Source organism: Phoca vitulina, unplaced genomic scaffold (assembly GCF_004348235.1).
Source record: "Phoca vitulina isolate PV1807 unplaced genomic scaffold, GSC_HSeal_1.0 scaffold46, whole genome shotgun sequence".
Taxonomy (NCBI): domain Eukaryota; kingdom Metazoa; phylum Chordata; class Mammalia; order Carnivora; family Phocidae; genus Phoca; species Phoca vitulina.
The window spans coordinates 10,269,559-10,288,495 of NW_022589749.1; the positions used below are offsets into that span (position 1 = coordinate 10,269,559).

Genomic DNA, 18,937 nt, shown 5'->3' on the forward strand with positions numbered 1-18,937 from the left:
TGACTTTAAAGAAGGAGCCTTGTGCCCCCAAGCCTTCTAATACTTGTGGCCACCCTTCTGTTCTGTGGCATCTTTCGGGAAAGACTCCGTGAGGTAAGTCTCAGAAGCCGTGGCAGGACCTCTGCCCAGACCTACTGAGCTGTGCCCACGTGTGGCAGGGTGTACCTTTTCTGCTCTGAAGAGTGCTGGGTTCCATCCTAGCCACACCGAGAAGTCTTCTCTAATTCATTCTAAATAAAATGCCAACATTAAGAAAGTCCAAGCCCCCAAAATGAAAGCTCTCTAGGCGAAGATGGTGACATAGATACAGCTCAGACGGGAGCTCAGGACCCAGAGAAAGAAAACACAAACAGAGAAAAGCCATATTAGCCAGTTTAATTTATTTAAGAATCTTACAAAAAAAAAGAAAAAAGAAAAAAACAAAAAACACGACAACAAAAAACTAAATACAGAGTTTGTTATGCTTCATGGTTGATCGTTTTTTACTTGCAAGGGTAAACCTCGCTAAATGCAGCCAACACATGTTTATTGCATGAGACCCAATTTTTAAAGTTACATATCAAAATGGTTGGAACAATCGCTTCTGGACACTTGGTACTGGATTAACCGTGGAAGGCTGAATGAAGCAGTGCAGTATCATCGAACAGTGCGTACCCTTCATACACTAACGGACATTCAAGACAGAGGAGCAATATAAAAAGGGAGATATAAAAAAAGAGAACCAAATAAAAACAACCAAGAGTTTACATCCACCTTAGTTTCAAATTGTCTTTGGATTCCATCACACGTTGTCTCGAGATGCACCAAGTCAGATCAGTAAAGGAGGAAGATCTATGCCTACTTAGTATAAAAGTATCCTTTGCTCAGCAGAGGTAGAACCTGGCAGAAGTTTTATTGCAGAGATACAGCATACCTCTTCCCACCTCTCATGGTTGATGGTAGATACAAGTGGTTATTGAAAAATAATGATCAGTAGTTTGCAAATTCCGTATAAACCACGAACAGGATGGTTTTTCTCCCTAATGGCGGTGAGACTACAATGTGCTACGTGGAAACAAGCTCTCTGCCCCTGATGTGGGGTCGGAAAGAAGGCTCAGAGCTTCTTTATCCTCTTCAGTGCTACATATGCTGTCATAGCAAGGAAGGCCCTAGGGGTGGGGAGGTGGAAGAACGGGGCGTTCTCACCGGCCTGCGGATTGACCGTCAGACCCGGGGGAGGCCTGAACTTCGAGAAGCAGAAGACCCGACTTGGCCAGGCTGCGTCCCTTGCTGGGCTCACGCTGGCAGGCGCTCTGAGCTGTCCCGCCACTGCAGTGCCCGGGACAGCGGCTGCACACCGCCCCGCTCACCACTCCTCGGGCACCAGAGGCAGGGAGTGGGCACGCTGGGTCTGAGCCGGGACTCCCACTGGAGCGCATCTCCGACAGGCCCTAATTTAAGATCTGCTAGGTTCCGAAGGCTTATCTACATGCAGACAACTTGTAAATTTTCAACAAGTCTAGCAAGTTCGATAGGTAAATGAAACATGTACATGAGTGAAAGGCCCAAGAAATGCTCACGGCAAGCCCTCCTAAAAGTCATGGAGGAACATTTTCTTCAAAGTGCAAAATTTTTAAGTAGAAAAACCCAATGTCTGCCTCCCAGCAGATAATTACCACCGTTTTCATGAGCCACCCCTGGGTCTTCCCTACTGGCAACACTCATTATCAAGAATGCCTTAATCCAGCTCAGCAATGAGGTTTCTGGCTGCTCCATCCAGTCAAGGGCAACTCCCAGGAGTATACTAGTGGTGAGAGAGGCGCAGGGGAGCCTGCTGGCCAGTCCACCCAGAGTTAACTGCCTCTTCTATCCTCAGCACAGAATCAACCCATGAACTGAAGGCTCGTGGAAGCCTCCAGAGCAGTTGTGTTGCTCTCTCTGGGAGGACAACTGTTCCTTAAAGTACATTCTTTATGGAGACCCACATGTACCGGGCCAGTCTCCCCATCCGCTATTAAAATCCTTAACAGGTGAGAGCAGAAGCAGATTACCTGTGCTCACTGCAAAGAAAATTTCTGATTTCTTATTTGCAGGTTAAAAGTATAGGCCTGACTTCTTTAAAAAACACAGAAACGTTGCAGTCAGCAGCAGGCCATCAATTACTGTTCAGATCTGCAAGATTTTCTTCTCAGCTGGAGAGCCACACAGATGAAAACTTTGGTACAGGCCTGAAAAACTGTAAGGGTAGGAGCAAGTCGGGTTACTGAAGAGGTACATTGGATCCCAAATGCACTGAAGAAGTTAGAGGAGCTTAAAGGAAGTCTCGGGAGGACATTTTTTTTATGTGAAAACATCAGGCTCACTATAGCTTCCAAAGAGCAACATAAATGAGCATAACTAGTCATATAATGACAGTATCAGAAATTGCACTCAAGTACATTCCCCCCAATACAATGCATTGCACACAGTAAAAATTTGTAATAAAAATGCAAACACAATCAGGCATGTTGAAAAATATTAACACAAAATAGACATAGGAATTCTATAGTAAAGATGCAAAACTGAATTCTAAAATATATGAACAAATTCAACTAAGAAGTTTTCCATACTTTTGTATAAAAAAAATTGTAAGATGCCCCATATGGGAAGTCAAGAAAAGAATAAATAGGATTGAAGGGAAGAGGGAAAGGGAAAAACAAGTGGGTGGGGTCCCAATTTACAAGAAATATTTACATTCAGAATTCAAAAGAACTCAGCATTTCTATATATACACATTTATGTACATATATATAAGTACAGCCTAAAATAAGAAGGTGGGTCTTGGATTTCACCTCAAGTACTCAGAAAAAAACTACTAGCTAGCTTGAGTTGCGGGTATCTAGATGTGTTTCCTTCACTTACATGCCCTTAAAAGACACTGCATCTGTATTCGATAATTGGCATGCCACGAAGAACTTTCAGAAACCGTTTCTGCTCGCAGCTGCAGCCACGACATGAACTGCCTGCCGTACTCCAGCAACGAAGTGTGCACAGCCCTGTGTGTGGGTATGTGCTTAGCCAGGGCGAGCCCAGACACAGGGGTGCGATGTGATGCCCATCATCACAGTGGCTGCCTTTGCCATTGGGATGCCTGACCTAACCCAACGTCCGGCTAACTGGATCCCAGCCTAACAGCGACTCTCACGTAGCACTATTCTCAGAAACTACCAAGTATCACTCAGGTACGTTTTTAAAGTAAGAGATCGTAGACATGGACCTTCCTCTTAATATCTTATCAAGAAAAGGACCAAAAGGGAAAATCCTTTTTCTCTGCTCCTACTTTCATAAACTGAGATGCACCAATCATTTGTAATCTACTGCTTTTTGCCTTCGTGCTAAATTGGGAAGTAGAGGGGGTGGGGGAAAAGGCTCGCATTATACAACTGTAAATGCTGTCCTGGTGCCCTTTCTGGTCGTGCCTATTAGGAGTTCTAATAGCATCACATGGAGGCTAGCAAATGAATGCCCCAGGGGCTGCAGACACAAAACCTCTAAGATGTTACAGTCCCCCGGAGCTTGGTAATCTAGAACTTTTACCTTTACAGATGAAGCACACTAAAATGAAAAGGGTTCCTGTTGCAGCCAAAAAAATTTTCTGAAGTGCTAATTAATTGGACTGGAATAAATATATGTACACAAACACACACTAGTACATTGCTTTGGATGCAAGTTCTTGCTAACTTATATACAGATGTAAAGAAAAGATATTGAAGAGTCTATCTGCAATATAGCAGCAAAAAGGGAAAATTGCTTAAGATATTTACTTTTTGATCAAGTTGTGTTTAAAGAAATACTCCGTTAATACTTTGAGGAATACACCATCACTGATGCCTATATATCTGGATAATCCCACTGAACTGCAGATAGAGACCTTGTGGTGTGGAGATTGCTAAACTCGGGGAACATGAATTACCCCCAAGATACCATCTGAGCAGCTCTGGACTCAGAAAGTGGTTTTCAGCACAACTGACACTGTAAACTCTGAAAACACGAACATGATTTACAATCAAATCTTCTGTGCTCAGAGCCATATTGCTAAAAAGGGAGGAAAGGCATTGCAGGGGCCAAATGGACTCACATCGGGTTCAACAAGGCCCTGGGGTCAGACGTGGCATTCAGATCCTGAAATACATGGACCTGTTTTACAGAAGTTAGCTGTTGTTAAGACTTGAGTTTTTGACAGAGGAGGACCTTGAATCGGGGGTTTTCCCCTGCCGGCCAACCTGAACGTGCTGACTTAGACAAGGGCACAGTGTAAAGGTCCTATGTTCAACCTCCAGAGAGGGGGATGAGCAGCAGACTCTTGGTGCTCAACACACTCCACGCCATGACGGGCATGAGGGGCAGGGGCATGTGGCACCTCAAATCCCCCTCCATTTACATTGGTCGCCTTTTTGAGGTCTCCTCGGAGACTTTTCAGAGGCCTTATTTCTGGACCTTATTTTTAAAAGCAAAACAAAGCTATTCCTCAAAGAACAGTACATACACATGCCCTTTGCATCAAGATAGCTGTTCAAAAGAGCAAACATTACATCAAGAATTACGGGCGTCAACCAACTGCATGCTACAGAATTCTCGTACTGATGCTGCTTGGAAGTAAGCATACCCTGCAAAAAAAGATACCCCCCACACAAAAGAGGAAGTTGGGCCAAGAGCCTATGAGAATCTGTCTTCCCTAACCCTGCCATTTTGTTTCACTGAGGGGAACAGGTCTGTTAGGGTTCCCTTCCCCAATTCTATTTCACTTTAGCGTGTTGATGGACACTGAGCAGACTACCGGTTTAAAAAGACAGGAATTAACTGAGAAGTTTTGCTGCAGGTGGGACAATCTGCTCTTGGCTGCCAGCTGGGTCTAGTGGCCCTAACAAGGAACACTGGTTGATATTCAGATGGATCACTGCCTGAGATAGAAAGCCTAGACTGAGGATAAAAGTTGCATCCACTTGGCAAAACATGCCAAAGAACAGAAATTACTGTCAATGTGTTCTCCTAGGTATTAAGAATAAATAAATCTAAAGGAAACTTATGGTAAACTTGACATAAGCAAACTCAGGCTTAAAGAAACACAGGAAGATGAAAGCCCTAGCTTTCCATCACTGAACATCCATCCCACCTGGTTCTGCTAGAAGTTTAAAAAGTAACAAAAGAGAACAATTCAACTTGAGCAACATTCAAAAGTACTATCATTTCACCCCTTCCTCAATACCATCTCAATTTTGAGGGCGAGCCCAATAGAAGCCCAAACAGAAGGCTACCTGGAATGCTGAGCAACACACAAGTTCTGCAGAATCCCCGTCACAGACTGCTTCTGAAAGTGGTGAGGACCTAAACACGAGTCCACTTCTGGTTAGTATAATAACTTTTTATTAGACATCTACAAGACTGTGGTATCTTGTAGCTTTTGACCAGGTTTATACAATCTCAATTTTTCAATAGTGCAACCTGTGCAAGCAAAAAAAGGGGGGGGGGGGGAGGAAAACAAAAGGAAACAAAAAAACCAATTGTCCCCTCACTTGTTTTTATAAACATCTATTATAGGCGAAACAAAACTTACCCATATTATAGATAAGTGTCTATTCACATTTGTACATTACCATTTTTAACAGCTTGAGATAAACTCTACAATGTCTTACAACACATTAAACAATATTCAAGTTACTGGGTAACAACAATAACAACAAGAAATAAACATACAGCAGAAGCCTCAAGTGTCTCCTCATTGTCTAGTTTACAGCTCAAGTACGGTTTCCTTTTTTATGAGTGACAAATTAAGATAATGAAGTAAAAAAAAAGATTGTTTGCAAGATGGAAGCCAATTTGTACTTCTAAAACTATCTTTAAGTTAAGGAAAATGTAATTTTAAGAAAAGCAGGCTTGTAGCCATTTCTGCAGCACACATTAGGAATACTACTAATACATTAAAATTAACTTTTTAAGAGTTTTACCACAAAAAAAATGTTATGTACTCATTACCTTGACAAGAAACTTGGGGCAGGGAGAATGGGCCTGGGGGTGGGATTTGCAGGGTGAGAAGCAATACCCAGGTATAAACACTATAAAAATGCAATAACCAATGCTGTACATCTACAAAGTTTCTCTCCGTTACTTGACTCGTTTTAATCTTGTTTACACATGCTTTCAAAGACATGCACTGTCAGAACAAAAACTAGAAAAAAACCTGAATGCATGATATGCAACCTTTCATTTCATGCTTTAATAAACCTATTGTTTAATAAGTTGGAAAAAGAAACCAATATATATTTTCTATATTTATAGACTCAAAACACATGCATCTGGGGATAACTCCCACAGCAATTGCATGGATGTACTGCGTTAACCCTGAGCACTGTATAACATAAAAGTAAAGCCAGTTTGGGAAGTTCCAAGCATTTTTAAACCAATTGTGGTTTGTAGCCTTTAACAAACTCACAAACAAACAGACACACACGCACGCGCACATATCCCTCTGCTCACCCAAAGTAAAAGCATATGGGAAGTACCATGGGAAAAGCGAAGGAAAGACATATGTACCACCATCGGCACTGCTGATTTTCAGTTTTGCTATCTATTCCAGGTTTGTCCTTATTCCCAAAAAAATTAACTAGAGAGAGCACAACTGAAAAAAAATTATAATTCTTTGGAAACTGTCCCTGATTTTTATGCAAATGATATGCTTCAACAGCATTTCAGATACATCCATGTCGAAACCTGTCTGTTCTTATGCGTTGCTCAAGTTGGCGATGCTCTGTGGGTGACGCAGCTGCCAGAGCTGTTTCTGTTGGACCGCAAGCTGTTGAGACTGGTCTGAAGTTGACAGGAGATTTACAAGAGGAGACACACAATTTGCAGGAATGATCAAACCTGCAATTAGAAACAAGAATTTAGGAAGGCTGCATCCAGGAGAGCTGTATTTTACAGCTTCACAGCACATTCCAAATGAAGCATAGTATTAAGTGTAACGAAGAAAACGCCACACAAAAACTAAATGAATACCCAGTAACTGAACTGGCCCCTTCAGAAGTAATCCAATTCCTCGGCAGCGTTACCCACAAATACCTAAGCATATGCACGTCTACGGCAACACCACCTTCCTGGTGGTGGACTAGAAGGTCAAGTATAGTCTCTCTCTATCTACTATCTTTGTAGCTCCACAAATGCACGTAAACACAACCTTCTTTGGCAAGTACTAATGTAGCAAAAGACTACAGGATAGTGGCTGCAAATTCAAATACTGACTGAAGCAGCCAACTTCCAAGTGGGCACAGTACAGATGTTAGTAAACTGTGGAAAGTACATGTCCTGGGTAAAGGAACTTTAACTCCTCTCATCTGGGAACAGGGGCTCAATATTTCACATAAGCTGGTGCGTGTATGTGGTGTGTGCGTGTGCGCACCTTTTGAGAAAATGAAAAACCAGGCTTTTGACTTTTAAATGGTGGAAACTAATTCAAATCCAAACTTGCAATAACTGAAAATATTTGAGGGTCAAAAAAATGTTCACAGACTCTGGCCCACAGACTGCCCATCTGCAACCCATGATAAAAATGGAAGGTTGTGGCAAATGAAACAAACATGAAGCAGCAGGGATCCCTGTGAAGCCTGTCAGTGAGTGAATGGCGGGCACAGCTGGCCCGCTCTGCCCATGCTCTCTGCACAACTCCAAGCCGGCCTCTCTGCACAGTAACTTTAGTTTCAGTCTCGATTTGGCTCAGTGAATGTAAAACAGTAGACGTCAGGGACTCCTCGGCAAGAGGCTGGGCTTAGTCTTTACACCAGTGAGGAAGGGGAGCAGGAACAACTGAGAGCAGCATAAAATAAATGACCACATCATAACTTAAGCCAGAATCAACAATGCCCATTCAAAGGCTTAACTTCCATTCAACCTTTTAAGAACATATAAATCAAGCTCTATTCCACTACTGCAATAGATACTGAGATTTTAAAATGTAAGAATCAAAATTAAAAAAAGGATCTGATTTTTTCCAACAGCTCAACCCCCCAAAATTAGACTCACCTACAATCCGTTGTCCATCCTCTGTTCTTAGCCGAACTATCTGCATCTTCACATTTGTGCCACTGACAGATGCCAGAACACCTTCAACTTTTGTCCAGACACTCAGAACAGAGCCACATAATACGTAATATGTGCGGCAACGAAGACCTATTTCACAAACTAATCCCAAGCTGGCTTTTTTGCAGTTGCCACGCCTAGGACAGATAGGGGGGAAAATATATATGTATATACATACACACATGCATGTGCACACAAACACACACAAAAGGCTTACAAAGTCTACCTATGTTTCAAGTGGAAAATGTCCTGGCACGATCTGCCTTTCTTTACTGACAGTTTCATAAATAACATCTTTTGGCATATTGGATTATCCTTTCCAATTTAAGGTATCACTGCTGATTTTTTAGGTTTCTAAGGTTTATTTTAGAAAATAAAATTTCTGAGTCCTGACTCCTTGTAAAAGGGTTGACTTACTGGTTTTGATATCCATTTAAAAGGTCTGTCATTTTAACATCCATTCATTTACTATATTGATGCTAGTTTATCAAATAATTTTGTCAGTTACCTCTAAAAATTATTAAACAACCAATATATTCTAAATCATGTAACTAGGAAAGGCTTCAGCAAACCAAAATAATGAAACCAGTAAATTTTTTAAAAACTGTAAAACAGGAAGACATGGTTTATGGTTAAATTTACATAATTCATCAATAAAGTTATCTTTCAAATAATAATTCAAGAGAATACATAGTACTGGGCACCTTTCTTGCTAATACTCAAAGCAAATGTTTTAGAGAGGACTTTTGTAACTTTAAAAATATTTTATCTTGAAAGCTTTTCCTAATTTCCAAAAGCACTAATATGCTCTCAAAATGAAAACAAAACACTGCTCATATCAAATTTATCTACCTACATGTGTCTAAAAACCACCTAGCTAAATTCATGTATATCCTATATTCCTTTTCATAAAGTAGGCTGGATATCCTATTGACTATTTAATGGGTAAGAAAACAGTGAGACCTATGATCTGCAGTGTATTAAAATATCCCATACAAGGCCCTGAAATGAACATTGTAAGAAGTATTTATTACACAGTGACTTGAAAGAACACCCCTCCAGCCAACCTAGTAGCACACCAGGATCACTTTCCAGGCTCAACAACACATTTTCTGGTGCTGTCAGCAACTCTTAGTTTCCTACAAGTTCCCTAGCCTTAAAAATGAAACTGATTTGGGACACCAGTAAAGTTTTTAAAAAAGAAAGGAAAAAGAAAATAAAGGAAGGGAAGGAAAAAGAGAAGGAGGGAGAAAAAGGAAGTCTTAACAAGAAAAATGACAGTCAAGTCCATACTGCCGGACAACAGTTGGTCAGAAGTAACAAAGCATTAGTGAAGAACAGAGGGGACACCTAGAGAGTGTGTGGTCCACAGACATACAACAAGTATTTCTGATAGAAGGAATGACACCTAACAGTAATCTGTTTGTAGACTTAGACAGCTAAAGAGCGAAGGTGCTTTTAAATTAAATCTTGATTACATTTTGGAAAATATGGTGAGAAACATGAAAATACTAACCAATAAGCATGAGTACAAGTATCTGCAGATGAATTATACTGATCTAACCAGTGGATCAGGGCATCATCTGAGACTACCTGTGAAAATAAGACAAAAAATTCCATTGAAACAGTACTGTTTTAAACAAACTGGTTGCCTTCTTATGGTCTCTAAAGCCAACTTATAGTCATCTCGATACGGACAATCTGGCCCTTGCTACTGCCTGCATTTGCATGCCATTCATAAAGTCCTGCCATTAGCTACTTCCTACATAATAAATGTTTCAAATAGCTAGTTTAATTATAATTGTTTACAAGTGAAACTGGCTAGGAAGAACAGTAATATAAGGTAATACTAAAAATCAACAGTAATGTTAGAAAAAAACTTAGTCATTCACTGTTTTACTACGAATCATTGCAAAGTATAAATATGGCGGTTCTAATTTCTGTAGTTAGCACTGGAAGTTTCCTTTTTTGACAACACAAGCTGTTTCAAATAATCGTCGTACAATTTTCTTAATGGTTGATAACATTAAGACTGGGATTTTAATATAACAACACTTGACAACATGTTTTCTGAAAACAGTTTTCCAGTAATCAAATAGGAAAAATTGACAAAATAACTTTAAATATAGATACATAGCTCTCCTAAACAGTTTCAATATATTATTATTAAAAAAGTATTCATAAATAGTATAATGTACAAATGAAAAAAATACCTTCTTATATTTCTTTTTTAGATCAGCATAAATTTCTAATTTGAGCTGTTTCCCAGTATTTGGTCTATAAACTAAGAAAAGCTTCTTTTTAGGGTTCACTTCTTTAACTAAGATGGCAGTTTTCTTGTTGTTCCTTATCTATTTAAAAAAAAAAAAGCGAGAAAGTATAAAGATTTGTGCTGTACACTTTAAGATAAACTTGTTGTTTGTACCATATTAGCAAATGCAATCCTTTGAAAGACTGTAATGCCGAGTAAGCACATGAATCTCTAACTGTGGGGGAGGACGGCAGTTGCTCATCTCCCTGAGTTTCACAAGGCCCCACCCAAATGAAAGTTCTGGGATCCTAATTGTGAGGTATGCTGAACACATATGCTGAGGGTCAAGATACTCCTTAGAAGATTGTTTTGAATAAAGCTTTAAAGCACAAATGTCCAGTGGAGACAATTTTGAACACGGACTTGTTCTAGTCCATGTTCTTGCCTCAGACATCCATGAGGGAGGAGTCTAGGTAGTAGGGCAGGCTCTTTAGAGGAAAATCCTTTTACCTCTACTCTATGTTTAAAATTTTTCATAATAAAACGTTGTTAAAAAATGTTCCTCTCGGGATGCCTGGGTGGCTCAGTCGGTTAAGCATCTGCCTTCGGCTCAGGTTATGATCCCAGGGTCTTGGGATTGAGTCCCGAATCGGGCTCCCTGCTCAGTTGGGAGCTGCTTCTCTCTCTGCCTGCTACTCCCCCTGCTTGTGCTTTCTCTGACAAATAAATAAAATCTTAAAAAAAAAAAAAAAAAAAAAAAAGGAATTAAAAAAAAAAAACTTCCTCTACTTGAAGTTACAATGAAACATAACCTCCAAGACAACAATTTTCATCACCCATGGTTCCCTGCATTCATCTACTAATCCATCAGGGTTGTCTCTCCCTAGGGTTGCCATTAAGAGTGAAGTGAGAGGTCACATGATTTGTAAACAGTAAAGCTGTGACAGGAAAAAGCCAAAATGTTGAGCAAACAATACATAAATATGTACGCAGAAGTGGAAGAAATGGATGCATCAGACAAACGATGTAACTTACATATATTTTTAATTTTTTAAAAAAGTTGGACTTATGGGGCGCCTGGGTGGCTCAGTTGGTTAAGCGACTGCCTTCGGCTCAGGTCATGATCCTGGAGTCCCTGGATCGAGTCCCACATCGGGCTCCCTGCTCAGCAAGGAGCCTGCTTCTCCCTCTGACCCTCCCCCCTCTCATGTGCTCTCTCTCTCTCATTCTCTCTGTCTCAAATAAATAAATAAAATCTTTAAAAAAAAAAAAAAAAAAAAAAAAAAAGTTGGACTTATGGCAGAAATGTTAAGAGGAAGGAGTTATTAAAAGGCCCATTAAACTAAAGGAAAATTAAGATTAGAAAAATTAGTATCTCCTCTAAGAATGGTGAATAATTTCTAAGCAGTATCTCTGGAGGAAAATTGAAGGAAAAAGAAAAGTTTCAAAGTAAAGAAACTGCCAGCTCCTCTACAAAACAAATTGCTCACTGAGCTACTTTTGATATTAAGATAGTTCTTACACTGATAAAAGAAAAAAACTTAATATTTTACTTTTCTCTTCATGGATATTAAAAACCCTTTATCGTTTACTTGTTCAAATGATCTAAACATTATTTATATAATTACCACAAAGTCTATAAAACAATGGTTAAGGTAAAAATTACATTTTACATGTTTTATCAGTTGATGTGAAACATTCAATAGAAGTATTAGAGTACTTAGAGGACAGTGTTTAAAGCATGTAACAGTGCAAACTGTCTTTACAGTGTCAAGTTAGTTCAGTGTAATTACAAAATAAATCATCACACCACAGTGGAAATAAAAGTAATTCTGACATGGTTTTCCTAATGTTAACACATGGTAAACATTGTAAAGCATGTCTGACAAACAGCTGCACCTTCCTGGAATGATGCCCCTTCTAAGGCTGCCTCTCCTCACATCCAATCACCTGCTGCCATGCAGGAAATAACAAAGGACCAGTATTACCACATCCTTTCACTCGAAGATGAGGATCAGCAAAATCTACCAGTGTGTAAATTCTGGCAATAATTTGGAATGAAAAACCAATAACCAAGATCCTAATCTGCACCAATCAAAATCCCATCTAAGGGAGAAATCTGAATAAAATCTGGTGAATTATGTAATAGTGATATAATGCTGGTTTTGATATTATGTTACAGTTTTGTAAAATGTTACCATTGGTGAAACTGGTGTACAAGGAACTTCTCCATCACTTCTCATAACCTCATGTGAATCTACAAATGTCTCAGTAAGATTTTCTTTTATTTGAAAGATTTTAATTTACTTATTTTAGAGAGAGAGCGAGCGCGCGCGCAACTGGGCACTCGTGAGCCGGGGGAGGGGCAAAGGGAGTGAGGAAGAGAATCTCAAGTGGACTCTGCACTAAGCGCGAAGCCCTGCAATCATGATCTGAGCTGAAATCAAGAGTGAGACACTCAATCTAATGAGCCACCCAGGCTCCCCTCAATAAGATTTTCAAAAAAAACAAAATAACTTAATCAGGAGCCAGGTTCAGTTTGAGAGCTTTGCTCTTGGATCAAGGACCAGTAAAATCAGGAGTGCGACCAAACTGGGCCCTGAGGCTCCTAAGTTTAAAAACAGTGGAAGGAAGAGAGGGAGGGAGGGGAAAAGGAAGAAAAAAACAATAAGAAAGAATAGCAGAAACTATACATAGCCTACAAAACCTGAAGTATTTACTATCTGACCCTTTATAGAAGAAGTTTGGGGACACCTGCTCTAAATAGCTTATTTATGGTCTCACACTGTCTCTGGCATCACCATATATGGTCTCTTTTATGCAGTTACATCTTGAACCTGGTCTTCGTTTACAGTTGGGTCTCTCCACAAATTTGGCAAATAAAAAAATGTGGTATATACATACAATGGAACATTGTTCAGCCATAAAAATGAAGCACTGGTGCAGCACCTGGGTGGCTTAGTCAGTTAGGCGTCTGACTTCGGCTCACTCAAGTCATGATCTCAGGGTCCTGGGATCGAGCCCCATGTCAGGCTCCCTGCTCAGCATGGAGTCTGCTTGAGATTCTCTCTCTCCCTCTCCCCCTACAAGCAGGCATGCACACGCGCTCTCTCAGATAAATCTAAAAACAAACTAACTCAGGGAGTAATGCTTCCAAGAACTTGAGGATTCTACTGCAGAATAGTCTTGAAACAAAACGACTAGAGATAGTAACTAGTGAGAAGTGAGCATTAAATTTAAATTAATTACCTTTAGAGCTAAGATTAAGTATTAAAAGAAAAGCATACTTTCGAAGTGCCATATTCTGACAATGCAGAAATAGCACAACTATGTTTTAATGAAATGAGAGAATGCGGGAAAGCAAAAAAATAAAAAGCTTACGCTTTTTTCACAAAATTATTTTCAGGGAATATTGGGGTATAGTATCAGTAATCTTTTATCATCCTGTGTGCCATGGAGAATAAAGATTATTACTGTAGAAGAAAAGGCACACAGATAAATATCAGAAAAGAGGTGACATAAAAATCCCATAGTCTTTTAACAGGAAAATTCAAGATACTGTACCATGACTATGGATGATTACATATATGCATGCATGCATTTGTGGACGTGCGTATGCCTGTATGTAAATGTATGGGTATATACACACATACATATTTACACTTCCCTCTTTAGCTCTACCCACAAATACTAAGGAATTATTTACACTAACTAAAAAAATGAATCTTTCAGATAGAAAACTTACTAAAGGCCTACAGAACTAAATATGAATGCCATCCTTTATGTAGGCCTAGAGAAGATCACTGCACCATGAAACAAAGGGGTCCAATTAACTAAGAATGTGTAATAATTCAAAACTCACACCCAATAACACCCCTCAAAATACATTACATGAAAGTGTCTATAAAAGGACAAACCCAGTTACAATGACAAGTTATCAAAACAGAGAAAACCTAAACAATTGGAAAACCGGCACAAAGTAGATAGATAATTGCACTGCTGACAACAACAATGCATTATATATCTGAACAGTTAACATGGCAAGGAGACGAGTCTTACTTGCAACGACAAGTAAAAGCCATCATCTGGTCCTGTCAGCTCAGCCCAAATCTTGGTAGCTTCCTCCCAAGACATTCCCCTCTCCACACTAATCTGTAAAAGAAATAATACAACTTAAATTACACTCATTTCTGTGAGTGCCAATGACAGGTGGTTACGCCTACACGTGCACGTTTCCCAAACTTACAGTGTATAACTCTACGTGACCAGAAGTGGAATATCCTGGAGTCAAAAACTTCTTAACATCACTTTTCCTCACTTTTTCATCTCCAGAACCAAGATCTTGAACAAGAAAAAGCAACATATAAATGGAAAAAGAACACATTATTAGGAATACACAGGACATTTTCAAAATTTCTCCACTTACCTAAAATTCCCATATCATATCTTCCATTTTTTTTGGCATTTTGAACAACTGCTGTAAGTGTGTCTGCAAAATACTGAAATAATGCGTTCTGCTGATGTACTTCCATGCCCAAAATTCTATTTAAGAATTTTCCTATGTTGTTATAATCTGTAAGAACAAGATTATATGAAAGATTTAATGCATTCAAATAGCAATTAAAATCCACTTGCCCCTGGAACTAAAATAAAAAACAAAAAACATTTATTCATCTAAGCCTAGACCAAGTCTCACTTCCTCCACCACGGTCTTCCCTCACACCCACAACCTTGTACTGCTCCCAGAACAGAGCTATAATTTGACCATTTCTACCTCTGGCAATTAGCACGACCAATACATGCTCCAAAGATGGTTGCCTTATTCAATTTGTGCACTGTCAAACTTCACTTACTGAAAGTACAAACACAATTTAGCACATGAGAATGTTTGTTCTCCAACATGAAATCTTGACTTGTAAAAAGGTCTAAGTGCTGTAAGTCTGTGAAGCTCAACTTTGGATACAAAATTAGAAGCTTCGGAAACATGGGAAATTACCAAAGTCTAAGCCTCAGCACTGGCTTCGGTATTTTTTAAAAGCAAAGCTGATCATATATGCAACTTGGGTTGAGAATTGCTGCTTTGCAGACAGAATAAAGGTTTAATCTCTTTTGAATAACCACGGTAGCAAAAACCACCGAGAGTGCTTTATGAGCCCTCAAGAAGGAGGGATTGAGAACTACAAACTTGAAGCTTCCCCTTCAAGTTGACAAAAGCATAAAGAAAATGGTCTGTAATGATACAGCAATGGTTATGTCTTACGTCTATATACAAAACTCATACTCTTACCTTTATCTAGAGTAAGAATTCCTGAACGATCTTCTACATTTATCAGGCCAACTCCTATCAGTCCTTGTCGAACATCTGTCAGAAAATTAAAAAACCTTATAACCCAAATAATTCAATGAGCTATTATCCGACTAATCAAACTAGATCAAGTTCTTTTTTCAGATGCTTAACCGACTGAGTCACCCAGGAACCCCAAACTAGAACACAAGTTCTAGCATTAAAACACAGCATAAGGTATTTTTCAGTTTCTATTAGCTGAATTAAATGGAACACACAGTCCAAAGGTGTTTTAGGCACTCCGAAATCCTACAGTACTCAAACTTCATACTGTATTCTCTCTATACAGTTGTCACCTACAGAATATAAACAATTTTGAACATATAGACTAGCTGATTAAATAACTGTGTAAATAAGCTATTAATCTTGTTTCCCTCCCACACATTATCAGTATAGACAAGGTGCTGCAAAAGATAAGCAACATGTGTAACAGTTAACATGTTCTGAATTGTTACTGAGAAGGCAGTTTATGGGGCTCTTTAATACGTTCCAACCCAGACTTACAGAATAAGGGCGTTAAGAGAAAAGGGCAACAGAAAAGGAAGCATTATCATATCCTATTTACAAATTTAATAAATCAGCTAATACTCTGCTACATGCACAAAACTGTTTAGATTCTGCAGGTGACAACTGTGTAACCAAAAATTCTCCTTTTGGAAACCAATCTTATGGGGGAAAATCTATATAGGATAGCCGTATAATTTCAGCACTGTTTGTGATGGTGCAAAAAATTGAAAACCACCTGAATACCAATAAGGGAATGATTAAAAAAAGAAACTATTGTATAAGCCAGCTGCAGAATATTATGCAACTGTTAAAAAAAATGTTAGTGTTATAGGTACTGGGTTGTAAGAGGTGTCTGTCTAGGAGGTATGAAATGAGAAAAGTACACTGTAAGTAATATTAAAGTAATATTAGCAACATTTAAAAGAAAAGCTGTGTTTAAACAAACATGGAGAAAAGATGTGGCAGGCTGCCCCTGGTTCAGATTGTCAACATTGTGACCTCAGCAGGTGAGAATGGAAGGTGGGGATTAAGGGGAGAACACAGACTCTTTATTACTTTTTTTTTCATTACTTACAGTAAGTGACTCATAATTTATTTTTCTTAAAGATTTTATTTCTAAGTAATCTCTACAAAACCCAACATGGGGCTTGAACTCACACCTCTGAGATCGAGAGTCACATGCTCTGCCAACTGAGCCAGTCAGGTGCTTCAATTAACATGTAATTTTAAAATTACAAGTAAACGGAGTCATTTTAAAAACAACAAAAACAACAACAACAAAAGAAAAGCAGAGAGGAAAGGAAAGGGAAGAAAAAGAAAAAAAAGTCTTTATTGGTTTTTTTTGCTTTGTTAATGCCATCAGTATGTCAATGTGGCTTGTACCAATACTAAATACTGGTTTCCAATTGGAAAGGACTTTCTAGTGAAAGTCCTAACTCTACAATGATAATATTTCAAGTATCTTACATCTACGTATTTTCCAAAATATTTTCATAGCTTCCTGAATTATAAAATAAATGATCAAAACTCAAAACCATCTAGACTACTTACATTTATGGGCAAAATATATTCTACCAATTTGAGAGATAGGTCAAAGAGTTTCTATAGCATATGCTGGACTTTTCTTTAATATGGAAATTTCCAAAAACATACAAATGTAAAGAGAACATTCTATGAACCATATACACGTATCCATCACACAGTTTTAACTGTGAATACACAGCCAATTTTGTTTTATCTACACCCTATGCCAACCTCCACAGACTACTTACGTCGGTACTTTAAAATTAAATTTTAAGAACTGGCATAGTGATTTTAAATTAATCTAACAAAACCACTTTCTTCTACTAATCTAGTACTAACATGCAATAAACTGTCAAGAGCACAAAATACTTCACATGAATGAAATTTAATAATCTACTGATTATAAGAGGCCAACTTAGGTATCTATTAAACTTTAATTTCTAAATTTTTATACAGTTTATGTCCAAAGAAAATGAAAAACAAAAGCACATGTCAGAAGACATTTTATCCAGAATCTATAAAGAACCTATCAAACTCAACACCCAAAGAACAAATAATCTAATCAAGAAATGGGCAGAAGACATGAACAGACATTTCTGCAAAGACGCCATCCAAATGGCCAACAGACACATGAAAAAGTGCTCAACATCACTCGGCATCAGGGAAATACAAAACAAAACCTCAATGAGATACCACCTCACACCAGTCAGAATGGCTAAAATTAACAAGTCAGGAAACGACAGATGTTGGCAGGGATGCGGAGAAAGGGGAACCCTCCTACACTGTTGGTGGGAATGCAAGCTGGTGCAGCCACTCTGGAAAACAGTATGGAGGTTCCTCAAAATGTTGAAAATAGAGCTACCCTACGACCCAGCAATTGCACTACTGGGTATTTACCCCAAAGATACAAATGTAGTGATCCGAAGGGGCACATGCACCCCAATGTTTATAGCAGCAATGTCCACAATAGTCAAACTATGGAAAAGGCCTAGATGTCCATCAACAGATGAATGGATGAATAAGATGTGGTACATATATACAATGAAATATTATGCAGCCATCAAAAAATGAAATCTTGCTATTTCCAATGATCTGGGTGAACTAGAGGGTATTATGCTAAGCAAAATAAGTCAATCAGAGAAAGACAATTATCACATGATCTCACTGATAGGTGGAATTTGAGAAACAAGACAAGACGATCACAGGGGAAGGGAGGGAAAAATGAAACAAGACAAAACCAGAGAGGGAGACAAACCATAACTGAGGGTTGCTGGAGTGGTGGGGGGTGGGAGGGATGGGGTGGCTGGCTGATGGACATTGGGGAGGGTATGTGCTATGGTGAGAGCGCTGTGAATTGTGTAAGACTGATGAATCACAGACCTGTACCCCTGAAACAAGTAATACATTATATGTTAATTAAAAAAAAAAAAAGGTTTTAGTGCCTACTTTGTACTCATTTTCCTCTTCTGTGATTATTTTTAAAAGTTACCTTTAAAGAATTCTCCAGGGTAGTCTGGAGGTGGTGATACCATAGGAGAATCTAGGTTGACAATGGATTTCATGACAATTTCTAAAGCATTTCTTCCATACTGCAATAAAAAAAAACAAAAAAATTTAACTAGTCAGCATTTGGATACATTTCAATCACATGACCAACTGAACACTATAAATACTATTATGGTACCAAAGATTCAAAAGTAGCAGGACTCAATTATCTTTTTATA

The 18,937-nt window shown here is 38.8% G+C and overlaps 1 protein-coding gene across 3 annotated transcripts in view; it reads right to left on the reverse strand.

Moving 5' to 3' along the window:
- Positions 1-373: 373 nt before the first annotated feature.
- SBNO1 (strawberry notch homolog 1) overlaps positions 374-18,937 on the reverse strand; it is a 56,733-nt gene continuing 38,169 nt past the window's right edge. For all 3 annotated transcript variants that reach the window (XM_032431312.1, XM_032431313.1, XM_032431311.1), the window contains exons 24-32: positions 18,703-18,802; positions 15,627-15,701; positions 14,766-14,912; positions 14,586-14,680; positions 14,399-14,491; positions 10,302-10,439; positions 9,605-9,681; positions 8,032-8,225; positions 374-6,879 (exon numbers count right to left, since the gene is read on the reverse strand). In XM_032431312.1, coding sequence (XP_032287203.1) covers positions 6,737-6,879; positions 8,032-8,225; positions 9,605-9,681; positions 10,302-10,439; positions 14,399-14,491; positions 14,586-14,680; positions 14,766-14,912; positions 15,627-15,701; positions 18,703-18,802 — 1,062 coding nt within the window. In that variant the 3' untranslated portion in view covers positions 374-6,736. The remainder of the gene's footprint in view (positions 6,880-8,031; positions 8,226-9,604; positions 9,682-10,301; positions 10,440-14,398; positions 14,492-14,585; positions 14,681-14,765; positions 14,913-15,626; positions 15,702-18,702; positions 18,803-18,937) is intronic.